General features: G+C 38.6%; 7 protein-coding genes across 7 annotated transcripts; 5 read left to right on the top strand and 2 right to left on the bottom strand. All coding sequences in view use genetic code 12, as the record gives it.

Moving 5' to 3' along the window:
• Nucleotide 1: 1 nt before the first annotated feature.
• CORT_0G02480 (hypothetical protein) lies at nt 2-1,387 on the bottom strand (the record flags this gene model as incomplete). The annotated part of the gene is made up of 1 exon (XM_003871005.1): nt 2-1,387. One exon carries the CDS (start codon nt 1,385-1,387, stop codon nt 2-4), a length of 1,386 nt encoding a protein of 461 aa, XP_003871054.1.
• Nucleotides 1,388-2,981: 1,594 nt separating this feature from the next.
• Nucleotides 2,982-3,252, top strand: CORT_0G02470 (Rps28b ribosomal protein S28B; the record flags this gene model as incomplete). The annotated part of the gene is made up of 2 exons (XM_003871004.1): nt 2,982-2,984; nt 3,052-3,252. The coding sequence occupies 2 exons, from the start codon at nt 2,982-2,984 to the stop codon at nt 3,250-3,252; spliced, it is 204 nt and encodes a 67-aa protein (XP_003871053.1).
• A 577-nt stretch (nt 3,253-3,829) lies between these two features.
• Nucleotides 3,830-5,473, top strand: CORT_0G02460 (Rtf1 RNA polymerase II-associated Paf1 complex subunit; the record flags this gene model as incomplete). Its single annotated transcript, XM_003871003.1, has 1 exon — nt 3,830-5,473. One exon carries the CDS (start codon nt 3,830-3,832, stop codon nt 5,471-5,473), a length of 1,644 nt encoding a protein of 547 aa, XP_003871052.1.
• Nucleotides 5,474-6,612: 1,139 nt separating this feature from the next.
• On the top strand, nt 6,613-7,350 carry CORT_0G02450 (Met28 bZIP domain-containing protein; the record flags this gene model as incomplete). The annotated part of the gene is made up of 1 exon (XM_003871002.1): nt 6,613-7,350. One exon carries the CDS (start codon nt 6,613-6,615, stop codon nt 7,348-7,350), a length of 738 nt encoding a protein of 245 aa, XP_003871051.1.
• Nucleotides 7,351-8,508: 1,158 nt separating this feature from the next.
• Nucleotides 8,509-13,749, top strand: CORT_0G02440 (Rim15 protein; the record flags this gene model as incomplete). Its single annotated transcript, XM_003871001.1, has 1 exon — nt 8,509-13,749. The coding sequence occupies one exon, from the start codon at nt 8,509-8,511 to the stop codon at nt 13,747-13,749; it is 5,241 nt and encodes a 1,746-aa protein (XP_003871050.1).
• A 461-nt stretch (nt 13,750-14,210) lies between these two features.
• Nucleotides 14,211-17,654, top strand: CORT_0G02430 (Pol3 large subunit of DNA polymerase III; the record flags this gene model as incomplete). The annotated part of the gene is made up of 1 exon (XM_003871000.1): nt 14,211-17,654. One exon carries the CDS (start codon nt 14,211-14,213, stop codon nt 17,652-17,654), a length of 3,444 nt encoding a protein of 1,147 aa, XP_003871049.1.
• A 140-nt stretch (nt 17,655-17,794) lies between these two features.
• Nucleotides 17,795-19,279, bottom strand: CORT_0G02420 (Srm1 protein; the record flags this gene model as incomplete). The annotated part of the gene is made up of 1 exon (XM_003870999.1): nt 17,795-19,279. The coding sequence occupies one exon, from the start codon at nt 19,277-19,279 to the stop codon at nt 17,795-17,797; it is 1,485 nt and encodes a 494-aa protein (XP_003871048.1).
• Nucleotides 19,280-19,655: the final 376 nt, after the last annotated feature.

The raw sequence follows: 19,655 nt of genomic DNA, 5'->3' as shown, positions 1-19,655 counted from the left end.
TCTATTTAATATTAAGAAATCTAAAAATCACTCTTGTAAAATCAGGAGGATTGTCAAGATAAAGATGATGGCCCGCGTTTCTGATAATCTTAAACGAAGCCAACTTCTTAGAATATTCATTGATTGACAAATTGTTTATTTCATTTGTCATTTCTAGTCCAGCTTCGTCGTTCATCCAATCTTTATCCCCATACATCCAAAGCGTAGGCAATTTCATATCTACGAACTTCTTGGGGCATCGGTCTATCAATGGTAATTTGGGCAATGCACCAACTGCCAATACTCTAGTTATCGCGTATTCCCCTGATCCTTTTCCATTGAATATTCTATAAATGTAATCGTGCATGTTTTGGAAACTCTCTTGATTTTGATAGTAAACATGAGCAAATCTATGTGTTGTCCATCTCGAGATAAGCTTGGACTTAGCTGGACCTGAATTTCTAATAATTGAGAAAGGTGAGTAGTTTCTCTCCCACATGTAATCAAAAAGTTTTCTTGTACGAGTTTTTGGAGGTTCCTCCAACGGCTTACCCTCCACTATGTCCTCTTGGTCGGCCAAAACCTCCTGTTCAACGGATATCCGTGGATTTGCTTCCTTATTCAAAAATGAGTACTTATTTCGCTCCACTCCTACTGGACTTATAAGAACAAGCTTGTCAATCAAATTCGATTTAAATCCAGTCATTGGATTCGTTATTGTTTTGTTGTATTTTAAGGCATAAGCGCAACTCAAATACCCTCCAAAAGAATGCCCCATTAGAACGAATTTTTGAATGCCTCGCTTTTTCCTCCATGTTTCCAATGGGTCTATGAACCAGTCTTCCACTTTGTACACGTCTTGCTTAGTCGATGAAGGAAAGTTTGGAAACTTTGGTCTTGAACTTAATCCGAAACCAAGAATATCAATAGCATGTATCTTAGTACCCGGTATAGAGCTCAACAGATCAAAATTGTCTATGAACAAGCCAAGGGATGCCGCGTACCCATGCACTAGAACAAACTCTTTGCATATATCTGGTGTCTCATCTTTCTCGATATTTTCAATATAAAGCTCATGAATAAATTGGCCATTTCCAATATCAGTATTAATGACGCTAGCTCTCCTTTTACCATCACTTTCGGGATAAAACGGCAACTGAGACAATAACCTGCTCTCAATGGTCAAATCATCATAGTTTGAGCTCCAGCTCTGCTTCAACCAATCCTTCCAGCTTTGGCCCCAAGTGTAATGTGGCTTTTCCCGGCCGTCATTGAATTCATTCACTTTTTTAGGCCGAGAGTCCGTGGTTTTGGTTGTGGATCTAGATAACGTACTATCGGAAGGTAAAATTGTTGACTGAGATGGCACCAGGGTCGTGGTAACCAGTGACTCCTGCGTTGTAGACATATATTTGTATTGATAATGTACCGGAGGATGGAACACACAACGTTTAAAAACAAAGATGCCCACTTTAATACCTTATCAGGAATTTCAGTTTGTATATCTTGGAGGCAAATTATAGCTTTCATTTTTGGATCGGAAATCTGCAAGCGGTGCAAAAATTAAATCCGTAAATTATAAAATTTCGGCCGCAAAAAAATTATCATTTATATTTTGGTGGAATCCTGAGCTTCAAAATGAAGCGCAGATACAATGCCAATATGGCTGGCTGTTTTTGATATCATCACAGTAGGTTAGGACGTAAAATTGGATCCATGGGGGGTCAAAGTACTGCAATCTACTACTATTGCATGGAAGAGATTCATAGATCTCGTAAATTGACCACAAGGCATGGTAGAAGTGACCTTTTATGCAGCTTCTCATTCCAGTATAAAATACATCTTGAGGAACGTAAAGTTAGTAAAATGATGCAAACATCAAGCTTGTTTCAAGTGTTTACACCTCTTTAACTCAACCTTGAAGGTGGATTATTGATAAAGTGTCATTTTGTGAACGATCTACAGATTTATATAAATCCATTCCTCTCAGTAGCAGTGCCTTAAAATTAGATTAATGTCCTTAAAGGAGATGATTCAATTCTACGTGAAAAGGGTTTCTCTCTACAATTCATGGAGTTACCTAGTTGTGATTATCTCTGAGCCAAAATTTTGACTTAGCTTCACCATCTTGGATCACCCAAAATATATATATATATATTTTTTTGGGGGGGAGGGGGGGGGGGGGGGTTTAGGAGTACCAATGGCTCTCGTAGCCTCTATTGGTGTGATTCTGTGTTTGTTTTCCACGTGTTAAGTGGGTTCAAACGTTGGTGCATCATTTTTGGTACGTTTCGCATTTTGCACCTAAATCTGGGTTTGTAATAGCCTGAAATGGGACAGGAAGTCCCCAATATACACCACAAGCGTGGAAAAGGACCTTATACGATTGTAGCATAATCTATGTGTTGAAAAGTAGGTATTAGCTGCGAAAAACAAGTACCAAACAGAAACCCTTTTTTTTTCCCATTGAAGATTACACAATACACAATATTCTGGACGGTGAGAGGAAACCATGTAAAGAAATGGAATCAGTTGGAATTGGAGTACAATGTGTAATCCAATCCTTTGCTAAATTGTAAACTGCTTTCCTTTAAGTATATATAGTTTGCTCCACTTTGGTTTTTTGTGTTCCAAAGAACGCAAAATGTTGGCAAAACAGTATAACATGTAGTTGCCACATCATCTGTTGCTCAGTGAGCTGTCTCGGTGGGTATGTTATCATCTGGAGTGTAGAACTAACACTATGTCCTGGTGGTGTCTTCCATGTTGTCCACCCCAAGTCAGTTTACAAGCTCCACAAACACCATTTGCTCTTTGAATGCGTTTCAAAAGTTTTTGTTCCTCCATGCACGTCCTTTTGAATTTTTTTTTCCTTTTTTCGCTTCACGAAATCCCAACTCACACACTCATCAAAATATTTTTCAGTCGAAATTTTTTTTCTTTCTACTTTACATTCGATTTCAATCTTAGCTTATTCACATATCAACAGCAGATTTATCAATATGGTATGTTCAACTAGATCAGTTTAAAAATAGTTATGATGAAGGATTCCTTACTAACACTCGTTTTCAGGACACTAAAACTCCAGTTACATTAGCTAAAGTCATCAAAGTTTTGGGTAGAACCGGTTCAAGAGGTGGTGTTACTCAAGTTAGAGTTGAGTTCTTGGAAGATGCTTCTAGAACCATCGTCAGAAACGTTAAAGGTCCAGTCAGAGAAAATGACATCTTGTGTTTGATGGAATCAGAAAGAGAAGCCAGAAGATTGCGTTAAGTTTGTTTTACCAGTGCTTTTTGTTTGAGGATATTAGTGGATATGAAGTGATTTCAATCTAACGAATATACCGAATAAAAGCGGGGTCGTGTGGGAGGATGTGTGTGGAGGAAGAGTATGTTATGAGGGCTCATTCCGAGCTAAGGGAGATGTTGAATTGTTTTTGCATAGTGATGTGGTCAATCATACGTATCCGTTATTAATACATATCATTTATTACAGTTTACTCATTGGAGAGGTGCTATAAGTGCCATATAGCTAGCCATGCTTTGTGGTGTGGTCCCAAAGCATATCAGTCGATCTCACAATGTAGAAGTCTAATTTGAAATCTCTGTTATTTGTTCACGTGAAGTTTATTTTTCGCGGGCTGAGCCCTAATTGTCGTGCAAGTGCGGCCAAAAAAGTAAATTGTGTCGCATATTGTATACCTGTGACAAGATAGAATTGTAATTTGCGACAGTTACCTCGCGCGGTTTTATGGCGATTAATGAACGAAATGAAAGTGTGCAGTTGAACCTGTGCTCATTATCTAATAGACGAACAATTAATCCACCAATCAATCAAGTGAATAGGTACAATGTCTGACTTGGAAGATGACTTGCTAGCTTTGGCAGGAGGTGAGGATTACGAATCTGACGTTGGTTCAACTACCTCAAAACGTAGCAATTTGGAATATGAATCTGATGATGATGATACTGTTTTAGCCAAACGCCGTAAACTTGAATCAGATGCAGGGGACTACGTTGCAGAGGGTGAAGAAGAGCTTGAATTGGTGAATCCTTACCCGTTGGAAGGTAAATATAAGGATGAACAAGATCGTGAGGAGTTGGAGGCAATGGATGAAATCAAAAGGGAAGAGATTCTTTTCGAAAGATCCCAGGAGATGGACAAGTTCAAGGAACGCCAGTATTTGCAACAACGTATGAAGGCACAAAGGGAGCCAAAACAAGGTCGTACTGAGAATTTGAGAAGTTCAACTCGTCTGAAGACTGGTGGTGCCAAGTCAAAGAAGGAATCCAAATTAAGTGAGTTGAAGAAGGAGAGAGAAAAGCATACGAGAAAAAAGACTAGAAAATCCGATGATTATGAGGAAGAATCTGATGAAGATGAAGAAGACGAGGAGGGAGAAGACGAGGACGAGGGATTGTTGGAGGATGATGAAGACGCATACAATGACGAAAGTGAAACTGAAGTTATGTGGGGTGGTGTATCAAAGACAAAACGCAAGAGACTGACAGAATTGGCTAAATTGGAGGATATAAATCGAATCAAAGTGGGGAGAAGTTTGTTATCACAGTATTGTTACCATCCAGGATTTGATGATACTGTATTGGACACGTATACTAAAGTTAATCTTGGAGTAGATAAGGTGACTCGAACTCCGATGTACAGAATGGTTAAAATCATTGATATGAAGACAAGGCCAGAAAAATCTTATCGAATTGGAAGTTCAAAGTATGATTTGTACTTTTTGGTTAGCCAGAACAAGAACCAAAAGAAACCATTTGCTATGAATTTATTTTCTGATTCACCTATAACACAAGAAGAATTCGATAGGTATTTGAATGAACTTGATAAAACTGGTGAAACTATTGATTTGCTTGATGATGTTAATGACAAATATAATCAACTACAAACTTTGTTTAATAAAGGATTAACTGATGAAGATATAAATGAAATGATTACTAGAAAACAGCGTATGCTGCGACAAAGCGGTAATTATACAAGTTATGATGCTGTCAAGACAAAGGCTAGATTAATGGATGAATTGAAGATTTATAAGCAACAAGGTAATTTACAGAAGACTAAAGAAATTATTGAAGAATTGAAAGATATTAATAATGTATTACAAGATCAAAATTTCAATACATCATCAACATCATCATCATCACAATCCAATATTGCTAAAGTCAACGAACGGAATCGTAAATTAAATCAAGAAAATATAAGAAAAGCTGAAATCAAATTTAAATCAGATATACAAAATCAATCCAATCAAGACGGAGATCCATTTTCTCGATTGAAAACAGTTACTCGTATGTTTTATCAAGATTTAATCAATGAAGAAAATGCCAAAGCTTTAAAAGATGTTAATATGCAAGAATTGATCGATGAAAGAACAAAACAAGAGGCAAAAATCGCTAAGTCTAGTTATCGAGATTTAGGAGAAGTGGATAAATTGATTAAACTGATTGACATAGATATTGAATTGCTTATATAGTGGTTGAGGATAGAGTCCGATGGAAGTATATCTTTCTTGAAATAAAGATTTGACTATATTGGACAATGTACTCTAAATTTACAGTTAAACTTTTGTAAAGTACAGAGAAACAGCATGAATATCTCTACCAAACAATATTCAATTCCGGGTGTGATTAATCAGTTTGATGCGTTTCGAACCTTAATCTTGACTCTTCTTTGTTGATAAAAGCAGGAACATAACTCTAAAGAACTTTCTTAACACTTTACTTTATTTTTAAAAGTGGCTCATTCGTCTTTGTGTAATATGTAGTCAAATGCCGATTTCCATTAACCGCGCAACATAAACAAAAACTATATAACATGCACATTATACACGACAAAGTCTATTGCCGTCTGTTCTTAGAAACAGCTACAATGCTATCTATTTAGGGTTTAATTCGTATACTGTTTAGAAGGAACCACTATAAATTTGACTGAATTGGGATGTCCTATTCTGTGATAAATGAGGATTTTGCACCAATTTTTGGGGGAAAAAGCGACTTTCTTGCTAAATAGAATAGTTAAGTTGCATCAAGAATAGAATAGACCGATCGAACAGTAGCGGTATAACATAGCGATGTGTGCTCATATATGTATCGTTGGTTGGATTGAGATTGGATATAGCGGCAATCGCTTACATAGCGGTGGAAGCGGAGTGGAAATCGGGTATCGGTATACAATTATTACTAAACACGGTAATATCCGAGGCACAAAACAAAAGAAATAAAAAATCATGAGTCAATATTCAGTCTTCAGTGTTCAATTTTCAATTCAATTCAATAACACCCTATAAAGCTATATGATTACAATACAGTGTTACTACGACTAATCTATAAATAAAATGTAAAGAATACTACTTCTTGAGTATTAAATTAGTGTTGTGTACGTGTTAATTATCGAGTAATTAGTAATACTAACCTTATTAAATTAATTTATATACTGCATATAAGCATCACTTCAATTTTTTTCCATAAAATTTTTTCTTCAACATCAAATTAAATCAAACAGACTACCAGCACACTTGCTTACTTATTACTTTGCTATTTCTCCCACTAACAGTAGGACTTGCTATCCATAGAACACACCAACTACCACTGCCTCCTAAATTCATTCATCAATATGTCTTTTCATCCAAACTACTACTTGAATGGTTTGAATTTGGAGTATGAGGAGGATACTAATACCTCATTACATAATAACAACATGTTTTCCCCTTCACCAAGTGGTAACCATGACTTGATCACTGAAGAAGATATCCAACAACACCTTGACTTGTTTAGTGGAGCTGCTAATGAATTTTATTCGCTAGATGTTGTTGGAGACAACACTGTTGTTCCTATTAAGCCAGTGCAACAACATCAGCAACAACAGTACAAGAATGAGTCATCTGCCAACAAACATCAATCTGCAGTAAATTCAAGTGCACCACTTGCCCACAACTTTGCTTTGACTGCAAATACAACCGCCATTCCATCACCAAACTCAGTAGCGTCTACTCCATATACTCCCTCAGTGTATACCTATGCATCACAACAAGCAAACTTCCAAACTCAACCTTCCAATGCAGCACTTTCATCTCAATCTTCTCTTGAAGATAAGAAAAAGAGAAATACTGCAGCAAGTGCAAGATTTAGAATCAAAAAGAAATTGAAGGAGCAAGAGATGGAAAGAAAAGCTAAGGAATTGGAAGAAAAAGTGGCCATATTGGAAAAGAAGTTGAAAACTATGGAAATGGAAAACAAGTGTTTGAAAAGTATAATATTTCAACAAAATGAACAAAAGAATATTGACTTACTTGAATCGATAAAGAAGAAATCTATTATTGATAGCAAATCAAACTTTGAATACACTGTATGAGGTGTAACTTGTTCTTTGTTTGAGATAGTTTTATTGGGAAGCAACTACTTTTTACTGCTTCCAACTTACAATCCCTTACCGCCACAGTTATACTGTTGTGGATCCAATCAACTTTTTTTTTATCATTATTACTTTTATCTACGTGGTATGTGTTTGTAATTCAACATACAAACACTTTGACTCCACTATCATACCAATCTTATTACGATCATAACGACCAAAATAAAAAATTAACCTTCATGAGTTCAATTCGAGATCCAACTCTCGGCGTTGGTGTTTAAAAAAAGAACAATAGCTTCTAAATATGTTGTTGTTGTTTGTCTTTTTATTACTATTACTATTACTATTACTATTTGATTTTGCAGTACTGCCATTATTTCACGAGTTTTGGTAATTGTCGTTTGTCCATTATTTTTACATTTTATTCATTAAAACAGCTTATAGATTCAACAATTCAGTTCATGAGGATTTCTTTTTGGCCAATTTTCTTTTGAAGTGGCTGATTAGTAAACCCTTTGGAATATTTTCGGTGCAATTTCCAACAAATTGTTTCCATAAAATTCACCATTACATATATACAAATACAAGTAAATGGACATCATACTAAGTGTAGTGCTTGTAAATCTCAATGACCCAGTTGCTATAGCCATCGTTTGATTGACGTTACTCTATTGCGATGGATTGCTGTGTTTTATCAATGCCTTTGGTTCAACCCAAGTAAACACAGTCGATCGAGAGTTATTAAGCTCTTTGTTTAAAAGAAAGTCGCAAGAAATGCATTGATTTATATTACTTGGGTGTGAAGTGCTCTTTCAATAATCAAGTAATAGTATGATTATGGGACCTTGAGTTTGTAAGTCTAGATCCTAGTAGCGTGCGTATACAATTTGCAGTCTTTATAATATATAAGGAATTGCTTTTGTGTGTGTTGTAAATATAATTTCAACAAACACAACGAACCACAAACAAAACTATTTGATACCAAACCCTTCTTACTTTAATCACCACTCCAAACAACAACCAATTTCTTTTATTTGTATGTGCACCACTCCATTTGAATAAGTAACCCATCTACATCTACATATACAGTTCTTATTTAAAGAATTGATTCATTGGAGGGTCATATCCCATTGGAAGGTTTCTGTATACAAAAAAAGAATGACACATAATACGGTGGATAACGTGGATGTATTTCGCAGTCCTCATCGACCTCGTAACCATACTGAAGAAGAACGGTCCATTTCCCCCCAACACCAAGAACCACACCAGCAACTTGGAAATGATAATCGAAGCCAGATAGGGTCTGGTCAATTTGAATCTAGTGATCCAAGTTCTTTGTCAACTAATACCACGCCCCGCATAAAATTGAGTGCCAAGGATAAGCACACTGAATTTGAAACCCCAAACCCAGACAACAGTCCAAAGGATACAGAGCCATATCGATTCCCTTTGCATACGATAGATAGTTCCGGGCCATATAAGTCACTAGAGGAGCAGATTGATTTGAGATTGGCTTCCCTGAATAACCCCACCATCATTATGGAATTGGATCTCGATGGTAGTATACGGTACTTGTCTAAAAATTGGGAATATATTGTGGGTACATCCATAAGCAAAATTACCAATGGACCTATTTCTAAGATCATATTGGGGAATAATGAGGAAGACTATAAAGTTTTTAACCAAGCTATTGAGTCAATGACTCGTGATGATGCCAGTTACAAAGTGAAATTCATTACTGCAACTAATCACACAAGGCATGACATTGAAGGCAACGAGATCCGTGGAGATTTGGAGGAGATTATCCGTGATAGGACTAGTATTAGTAACGACAGTCAACTAACTCCCCAAAATTCAGTGGAAGAAGTCAATGATATTGATTTACCTGTGGAAGATTATGTGCCCATTGAAAAGGAAGAGACGCGACAGGTGGAGCAGCATCTTGACCAATCTTCTCAGCATAGCTCAGTATCGACTTCTTTATCAAATGATGGGGGATTTATCGAACTTGAGGCGCAAGGGATCCTAATTCATGATTCACATACCAAGCTTCCCACACACTCAATGTGGACTGTAAGACCATTTGTTCAAATTGATTTGGAATTATCAATACCAGATGCTTTGATTGATTTGTTGGGATTCGGATCAGAGATTTTTGAAGGATATTTGATGAATTTGAAACTGTTGGGTGTTACTGAGGAAGAATACGTTCCACAACCGAATACAATATTGTGTAGAATTTGTGAAACAAATATTCCAGCATGGTTCATTGAAAAACACAGCGATCTTTGTCTAATTGAACATCGTGCTGATGAAGACTTGCAACAATGTCAAGATGCTATTGTTGAACAGCGAGAATTGATTACCAAGATAATAGAGAGTTTGGCTATACAAACTCAACAACCAACGTTGTATCTGCAGCAGGCTGTACCAGGAAGCCCCGTGAATTCGGGCGAGCAACAATTGAATTTATCACAGACTCTGTCTCAGGCCCTGCTACTGCCAAATACTTCCTCACACCTGTCAATATCCCTGAGCTCGTCGGATGATGACAATTCATCAAGTCCCCTGCCAGTAATCCGCGATTACAAGGGGTTTGCATTGCCCCTAATTTCAAATGAAAACTCGTCTCCTAGACTCGCCAATAAAGTGATGACAAAAAGCTTTCATTCTAGAAATAAGAGCCTAATGTATTCGAAAAAGTTTCCATTTGGAACTTTACAAAGGATCAAGGAGTTATGCGATGAAGCTATAGCAATAAACCCGCCATCTAGTAACAATGTGAGTGACGATTTGCAGAACTATATTTCGTTTTCTCCCAATTCTGAAAAGTCGTTAAATTTGGTAATGAATCCCACGACTATAGAGACTTCTGATTTGGCCATTAAACAGATATTAGAGGACACAAAGGATTTAATAAATGACAAATTGGAAACTTTGTCGAGACTAGTTTCGATATTGCAGTACCTGAACAAGATTAAAAGTGAAGTTGATTTGCTAGTATTGGAAACGGTTAGGGAAACGGTTGATAAAATCAGGACTCAAACAGCTGCGAAATTATCAAGAAGTTGTACACCATCCGATAGTATAGAGCGGTCGAGACTGCCAATAGTGCCACAGCTGGTGAGCATTACACAATCACAATCGCCTCAAGTACGAACCGAGACTCTGGACGCCAATTCACGACAGAATAGTTTGCTTAATTTGGAGCAACCTCCAATGCTTGCACCGAGACCTTCTAGAAGTAAAAGTCCAATGGAGCTACTACAGGACTCTCAATTCGAGAATGTTGTTACTCCAAAAGATATATTGATGAATGAGACAAGAAACCTATCGCAAAACTCGTCGTCCTCATCATTATCTGGGCGCCGAAAATCATGCTGGAATGAAGTGCCGCAGCGAAAACTGTCCAATGAAATGTCACGAACATCGTCGGGAAACAACACCAACTACCCCTCCCCCATACGGCATTTGTCCCCTGCACCGTATGCTGAAAAAAGCAGCTTGACATCAATACAAAGAAGTTCTGCTGTGAAATCTTCACCGATGGCGTTACAAGCGACTGATTCTGATCAAAGTGGCTCTGGTATTGATAAAAAGATTACAAAATTATCTTTGGACACAGCCGTCACTCCATTGCAGCAGAATTCTCCATCATATTCGCTTACGCATGGGACTCCAAGTCAACTAAGTAGTTCAGTTTCGAGACCTCCATTGTCACCATTACTAGTATCAACACAACAAGCACCCACCAACCCAGCCGGTATCAAAGACTACGAGATTGTGAAACCCATCAGTAAAGGAGCTTTTGGTTCAGTGTTTCTTGCAAAGAGGAAGTTGACGGGTGAGTATGTTGCTATTAAATGTCTACGCAAGCGTGATATGATTGCTAAAAATCAGGTCCTCAATGTCAAATCTGAAAGAGCAGTAATGATGCGACAAAGCGACTCTCCTTATGTGGCACAATTATACTCCAGTTTTCAATCCAAAGATTTTCTATACTTGGTGATGGAATACTTGAATGGTGGAGATTGTGGGAATTTGATAAAGACTTTGGGAGTCTTGGGACTCGAATGGTCAGCTCGATATATTTCTGAAATAATAATTGGTGTAAATGACCTCCATGAAAGGGGTATAATTCATCGTGATTTGAAGCCGGATAATATTTTGATTGATAAAAATGGTCATTTGAAACTAACCGATTTCGGTTTGTCGAGATTGGGCGTTGTTGGTCGCCAAACGAATCACAGAAAAAGTAGTGTCAATGAGCAAAGTGTAGAGTTATTCCGCAGTATTTTTGGAACCAACGGTGGCAGCGGAAGTGGAAGTGGTCCAAACTCTGCAGGATTGGATAACGATGAGCAGCGTGGAAAGAGAAATAGTTCAGGAAGTTCCATTGTCCTATCTCCTTCTTTAGAAAGGTCAAGGTTGGCCCATCAAAACCATACACCGACACATTCGCTACAAGCGGGATCATCTCCCACTATGCAATTTTTGGAAACTTTTGGTAGTAATAAGCACAGATCAGGGGCTCGATCTAACTCTGGTGGGTTAGAGTCACCATTGTTGAAACCAATTATTCCCAGAACGGCATCAGAATCGTCTTTTGCACTAATGGATGATGAGTCTACGAATCCACAAATCACAAATTATGCATTGTATGATCCCAAATTGGCAACGACAGTGGCATCAGGATCGGATCTAGGGACAGGTGCTGAAGGAAACAATGGGGGAGTCAAAAAATTTGTTGGGACTCCTGACTACCTAGCACCGGAGACCATTCGAGGAATTGGGCAAAGTGAAGCATCAGATTGGTGGTCCATTGGCTGTATCTTGTTTGAGTTTTTGTACGGGTATCCACCGTTTCACGCTGACACTCCAGAGAAGGTGTTCGACAATATATTACAAGGTGAAATAGATTGGCCGGACTTGCCGCCTGAAGAGGATCTTAAATTTTGTTCCCCAGAAGCTAAAGACTTAATTGAACGACTTTTGGAATTAAACCCTGATAATAGGTTAGGCTCGCAAGGAGCTGAGGAGATTATGACACATCCATTTTTCAAAGACATTAACTGGGACACAGTTTTTGAAGAGCCTGCCCCATTTGTTCCCCATGTGGATAACCCAGAACTGACAGACTATTTTGATTTACGTGGTGCTTCATTGGCGCAATTTCCTAACGATGAGTCATCGTCTGATGACGACAAGGAAACAGAGAACAAGGCTCGAAGAAGAGAATCTATCAATTCTCTCCACTTACCTTCTGCTACCACCACTTCATCCACACTGATTAGAAAAGAACGTCGCTCAAGTAAATTGGGTGAGGCTGGAGAATTTGGACTGTTCCATTTTAGGAACTTGTCAGTTTTGGAGAAACAAAACAAGGATATCATAAACAGATTGAAGTCGGAACATTTGGAACATAGAAATAGTTTCTCATCGTCTTCTCTGGAAGGTACTCCTGTGATCAGGTCTAGGGGTTTATCTTTTGGGAATGCACCAGGCAGTGGGTCTGGGCTAAATTTATCAAATACGATTGTTACATCGAGTCCATTTAAAAGGCCTACATCCCCGCCAGGCGCTAGTTTGGGGTCTCCTGCAAATCCACATAATAGGTCTCAGTCACCTCATCGAACGTTAGAAAGTCCTACCGTTTCATTCGGTAAGCATGAAAGAATACCGTCCACAGTTAGCACTTATTCGCTGGGTGATGATATAAATCAAGATTCACCGAATACCACATCATCCTTCACGCATCAAAGAGCCGGCAGCTCGCCTTACATGCAAGGGTTTGGAAAACCAGCCACTAGTCCATCAACGAATTCACATTTAACCCCCATTCCCAATTCCATGCTTTATTCGTACTCTAATCCAAACGTGCTCAATACTCATCATTCTTTCTTCAGAGAAACCTCATCGCCAAACTCGTCAGATTCAGAAGAAACAACAAGATCCAATGCGTTATTGAGAGTGCAACGTCGAAGAGAAAGTTCAAGAATGTCGGAGGAGATCTCATTAAATCATGATCTTGATGTTTTATATTGTGAACCAATCTCCTCTGTTCGTCATCAAGTTGTGAAATTATTGGAGAGGGCTGGGTGTATAGTTGTTTCCGTATCAGATGGCGAAGACTTGATCAAACGCGCAACGAGTCAGGTGAAGTTTGACCTTATAATGACGGCATTGAAACTTACCAAAGTAGAATCCATTGATGCAGTGAAGTTGATAAAGTATACTGCAGGACAGAATTCCGCCACTCCAATCGTTGCTGTTACTGGATTCGGTGATGAGGCTAGAAAAGCACAATGCTTCGACTTTGTTGTTGAGAAGCCTGTTACATTTGAGAAAATTAAAGAGTGCTTGAGAGATGTGTTGAGCGACGAAGCAGTTATTGATTGAGGAGTGGTTCTTGTTTCTTTGATAATGTTTTTACCTAACGTGGCTGCTGCTTTGAAATGTCCAAAATTGCTATACGATGATGGTGTTATATCATCTTGTAATCAACGAATGAAGAATTTTTCTATTAACAAGTAAACAGTGATAACTGTCACATTCTCCAATCATTTACTCAGCTCTAATCCAATGTAGAATTGACACCAATGAAAAGTTTCGCAGTCTGATTATTGTGCTTGTTGAAGATTTTATAAAGTCACAGCAAAGGATGGCTGTTTTGGTTTACACTCAGAGCAAGGTGTTCTTCTTCCTCGCAGTACAAATCGCAGTAGTCTAATTCGGAAAATGGGGTCAGATATCGCTTTTAGTTCAAATTTTATTGACAAATGGTGTGTAATTAGCCAGCCCAACCTCACCGCTAATAGGTCGGATGATAGATAATATCCTAGCCACAGTACCCCAGAATTATGGATGAAAGGGGGACGGGGGGGGGGGAGGAGAAGTTTGTTCTACTAAAATGTATTCTTCTGATCGTTAACAACGTTGTAATAAACGCGTCATGTAATCTAATTTTTTCTTTTTGCTTCACACCGCGTCATCAAAGGATCTCTCCCCTTCTTCGCCATCTGGATTACCTTCAAGTGTATCACTTAATACTAAAATACACCATGTCATCAAAAAGACCATTTGAGGAAATACATCAAGACCAAGCACACTCACTTCCCGTGGCTTCGCAAGTGGCAACTGCAACACCCCTGATAGAAATCGGCGGATCACAAGAGAAGATCTTTAAGAAACTCAAGAGACCGAATGGGACAGAGGAGCCATCAGAATTCGAAAAGGAATTGGTTGACATGACTCAAGCAGCACAAGGTGCGGGTGCTGACGAAGACCAAAGTTGGTCTAGACCCCTGCTTCCTGCTGATTTTGACCCTAATAAGGAGGACGTTTCTTTTCAACAATTAGATGGCGAAGAGTACAACGAGAATGACGCGACTTATGCTAGATTTTTTGGAATCACACAGGAAGGGTACTCTGTACTTTGCAATGTGACTGGATTCATTCATTACTTTTATTCTCCAGTCCCTAAGGGATTTGTTAAGGACCAACATTTGATGCAATTTACGAGCTATTTAAAAGCAAATTACGATGGTGTGGTTGACGTGCAAATTCAAATGAAGGAATCTATATGGGGCTATAACAATAATATCAAAACACCTTTTTTCAAAATTTATGTTAATAACAATAGAAACATTACTAGGTTGAGAGGTGCATTTGAAAAAGCAGAGATACGGTTTGAAGATTTGTTTCCTATTCAGCAGAGTGTAACTTACGATAACATCAACTATCTTTTGAGATTGATGATTGATTGCAACATTACCGGAATGTCATGGATCACATTGCCTAGAACCAAGTACAAATTGAGGAGCTCCAAGATTTCCACTTGCCAGATAGAATGTTCCATTGACTATAAGGATTTGATAGCTCACCAGTCTGAAAAAGAATGGTTGAAAATGGCTCCATTACGTATATTGTCATTCGACATCGAGTGTGCTGGTAGAAAGGGGATATTTCCAGAAGCAGAGCATGATCCGGTCATCCAAATTGCAAATGTGGTACTGAAGTTGGGAGATTCTAAACCGTTTGTGAGAAATGTTTTCACGGTTAATACGTGTGCATCCATTATTGGGTCACAAATTTATGAACATGAGAAAGAAGAAGATATGTTATTCCACTGGAAGGAGTTTGTCAATGAAGTAGATCCTGATGTCATTATTGGATACAACACGGCTAATTTTGATATTCCATATTTGTTAGACAGAGCAAGGGCGTTGAAAGTTCATAAATTTCCTTATTTTGGAAGATTGAAGGGTGTTAAGCAAGAGATCAAAGATGCCGTGTTCAGCTCCAGGGCGTATGGTACTAGAGAAAATAAAGTAGTGAACATAGACGGTCGAATGCAATTAGACTTGCTTCAATTTATCCAAAGAGAGTACAAGTTGAGATCGTACACACTCAATTCTGTTTCAGCACACTTTTTAGGGGAACAAAAGGAAGATGTTCAACATTCAATCATTACTGACTTGCAGAATGGGAATAAGGAGACTAGAAGACGTTTGGCCGTGTATTGTCTTAAGGATGCCTACTTGCCCCTTCGGTTACTAGATAAATTAATGTGTCTAGTCAATTACACTGAAATGGCTAGAGTCACCGGGGTTCCATTTTCGTACCTACTTTCCAGGGGACAACAAATCAAAGTTGTGTCGCAGTTGTTTCGTAAATGTTTACAAGAAGACATTGTCATCCCAAACATGAAAAGCGAAGGTTCGAGTGAAGAATATGAGGGAGCAACAGTAATCGAACCTGAAAGAGGTTACTACGATGTTCCAATTGCCACTTTAGATTTTAGCTCCTTGTATCCATCAATTATGATGGCTCATAATTTGTGTTATACTACGTTGCTCAATAAAAATTCTATAAGGGCGTTTGGTTTAACAGAGGCAGATTACACTAAAACCCCTAATGGAGATTATTTTGTTCACCCAGACAAAAAGAAAGGAATTTTGCCTACAATCTTGAATGAATTGTTGACGGCAAGGAAAAAGGCAAAAACGGACTTGAAAAATGAAAAGGACCCCTTCAAAAAGGACGTTCTCAATGGTAGACAGCTTGCATTGAAGATTTCAGCAAACTCGGTCTATGGATTTACTGGTGCCACTATTGGTAAATTGCCTTGCCTTGCTATTTCATCTTCAGTGACAGCATTTGGACGAGAAATGATTGAAAAGACAAAGAACGAAGTCCAGGAGTACTATTCAAAAAAGAACGGACACCCATATGATGCAAAGGTTATTTATGGTGATACAGATTCTGTGATGGTGAAGTTTGGTTATCAAGATTTAGACACTTGTATGAAGCTCGGGGAGGAAGCCGCAAACTATGTTTCAACCAAATTTCAAAATCCCATCAAGTTGGAATTCGAGAAAGTGTATTTCCCTTATTTATTGATAAATAAAAAGAGATATGCAGGATTGTATTGGACAAGACCTGATAAGTTCGACAAAATGGACACTAAAGGTATCGAAACAGTTAGGAGGGATAATTGTCGATTAGTACAGAATGTGATTACAAAAGTTTTGGAGTTTATATTAGAAGAAAGAAATGTGGACAAGGCTCAGAGATTTGTCAAGCAAACTATTGCGGACTTGTTGCAGAATAGAGTCGATCTTTCGCAATTGGTAATCACGAAGGCTTACTCCAAGCACGACTATTCGGCAAAACAGGCTCACGTGGAATTGGCAGAGAGGATGAGAAAAAGAGATCCGGGATCGGCTCCCACCTTGGGTGACAGAGTTGCTTACGTGATAATAAAGACAGGGGGTGACAAAAACTACGAAAAATCCGAGGATCCTTTGTATGTATTAGAAAATTCGTTACCCATTGACGTAAAGTACTATTTGGAGCAACAAATGACAAAGCCATTGGAAAGAATATTCATTCCAATTTTGGGGGAGTCCAAAACAAAGGAGCTATTAGCCGGTGCGCACACGCGGACCATAAAAATGTCGGCTCCAAAGACCGGTGGTCTTATGAGATTTGCTAAGAAGTCGGAGGTATGTGTCAATTGCAAGACGCCTTTGAAATCAGGAAATCATGGTGCTTTGTGTCACAATTGTATTGACGAGGGCAAAGGTCCAGGTCTATACACTAGCGCGCTCTCTCAAATGAACTACTTGGAAAATAAGTTTTCTCGATTATGGACAGAGTGTCAAAGATGCCAAGGATCATTACACCAGGAGGTTCTTTGTTCTAACAAGGACTGTCCTATATTTTACATGAGAAAGAAAGTCCAAAAGGATGTTCACCAACAAGCTTTAGAGCTTGTTAAATGGAACGAGACGAACTGGTAATCTCCCTATGGGGAGTAGAAACTGAATCTAGTGAGCTCGAAAGAAACAATGAATCACCAGTTGGCAATTACAATCAGTGTCAAAACTTATGTGGAGACTTTTATTGCATACATAGTCTAAAACAAATGTACTTATTTATTCTATCCATCGATATCCTCGTACTTTTCTAATCTATCTTCAGCAGCTTCCTCGTCTTCCATCCTGACTCCCCCACTAATGGAAAACTGTCCACCTGCGCCAATCATCAAGATATCTTCATATTTGGTAGCCGTATTCACAATTCTTGTAGGTTTTTCGACATCATCGTCCAAGTTTCCTAGGCCAGGTGCATAAGTTTCAGAGAATCCCCAAGAGTAAACAAAGCCATCCTCAGTCACCGCAAATGAGTGGTGTGAACCGACGCCGATCGCCTTAATTTTCATATCGGCGGCATTTCCAAATTTTAGTTGTGTTGGTGTTGGGATAGCTCTTGGTTTGCCATGTTGATCCTTGAACGTTGATTTTGGTAATTCCTCTTCGGGAATGCCTACTTCTTTCATGTCATATCTTCCCCATGCTAAAACCTTTCCATCACCCGTGAGAGCAAGCGTATGATGTTCTCCTGCAGCAATTTGTTTAATTCCCAAATTAGACAACTCTGGAATCAAAGTGGGTTTCATCAAGACCGAGCCATCTTCCAACTCGCCATGTGAGCCAGTAAATGCGCATTGCCCAAATTGATTTAACCCCCAAGCATATACTTGATCATTGTGATCTATCGCAAAACAATGGTAGTCACCACTGGCAACGTATTTGATATTATAGAGTCCAAATTGTTGTGGCTCTAAACTTCTTAAACGGTGTCTATCCAAGATTCTACGGCCCAATTGATATTGTTGTCCATTTCCCCAAGCAAAAACAATCCCTTTTGAGTCAAGCGCTAGTACATGGTCCTTTCCACCAGCGAGCTGGACAATATTTTTGAGCTCTGAAATTTTTAATGGAGTTCTTTGAATTTTGATCTCATCTCGCAAAAAGCCCAATAATCCTTCATTGCATCTAAAGCAACCCCAAGCATATACATCTCCATTAGAAAACAATGCTGCACTCAAATTATCAGTGGCAACTAACTGAACAATCTCATTTTCATTCTCCAAGCCTTGAACCAATGCCGGTGTAGCCTCTGCTTCGTTCAAGTCTCCATCTTCGTCATCACTTTCTGCTGCATCTACATCCTTCAAAACCTCCTTTGAATGAGACGTATCCCTACCCAAAACTCCACTGTCATTGTTTCCCCAAGACCAAATACGATTTTTCCCGTCAAGAGCTAAAGTGTGCATACCCCCCACTGCAAAATCAACAATCTTAGTATTGCCCAATTTTTCCTCAGTCAAGTAAGGATTCAACCGTGGTCTTTTAACTTCTTTTGTGTTTGCAGCAGGACCTAAACCTAGCTCACACATTGAACCCGTTCCCCAAACGAAAATATCAAGTCCGATCTTTTTGACAGACGGCATCGCATTGATGTCGGGCAATTTGGAATATGAATGCAAAACAAAAGACGAAGTCGTGAATGACTTCAGTCTTTTGTGTGTTCCATTGGAAGATTGCTCTTCTATCTTTCGCTTTCTTTCTAAAGCAACCATTATGTATCAAAACTGGTAAATTAACTGATTGCCACTTAGGCGACTATTCACAAAACAATTTTCGGAAATTGTGTACCAAATTTGAAATGTTGGAAAATTATAATTCATTGCCAAATGTCGCAAATTGAGTTATTGCGACTCACACGAGAAAGGTTTCAACCAAACAAAATAGTGCGAAAAACAACTGCGCGGAACTATTGAAAACCATGGGACGACAACGATTCATAAACAAAAGGATTTATAAATTACATATTTACGCAAAGATGGCCTACTATCGAAGATTGAAGCCCTTCCTACAGCTGGTTATATGGAGGCGTGTATTCCTTTTACACTCTAGTGGACTTACTTCAAACAAAAATTATGACATAGTTTTGAC

This window comes from Candida orthopsilosis, assembly GCF_000315875.1.
Source record: "Candida orthopsilosis Co 90-125, chromosome 7 draft sequence".
Taxonomy (NCBI): Eukaryota; Fungi; Ascomycota; class Pichiomycetes; order Serinales; family Debaryomycetaceae; genus Lodderomyces; species Lodderomyces orthopsilosis.
Note: the sequence above shows the minus strand (reverse complement) of the source record. Positions and strands in the feature narration are given on the sequence as shown.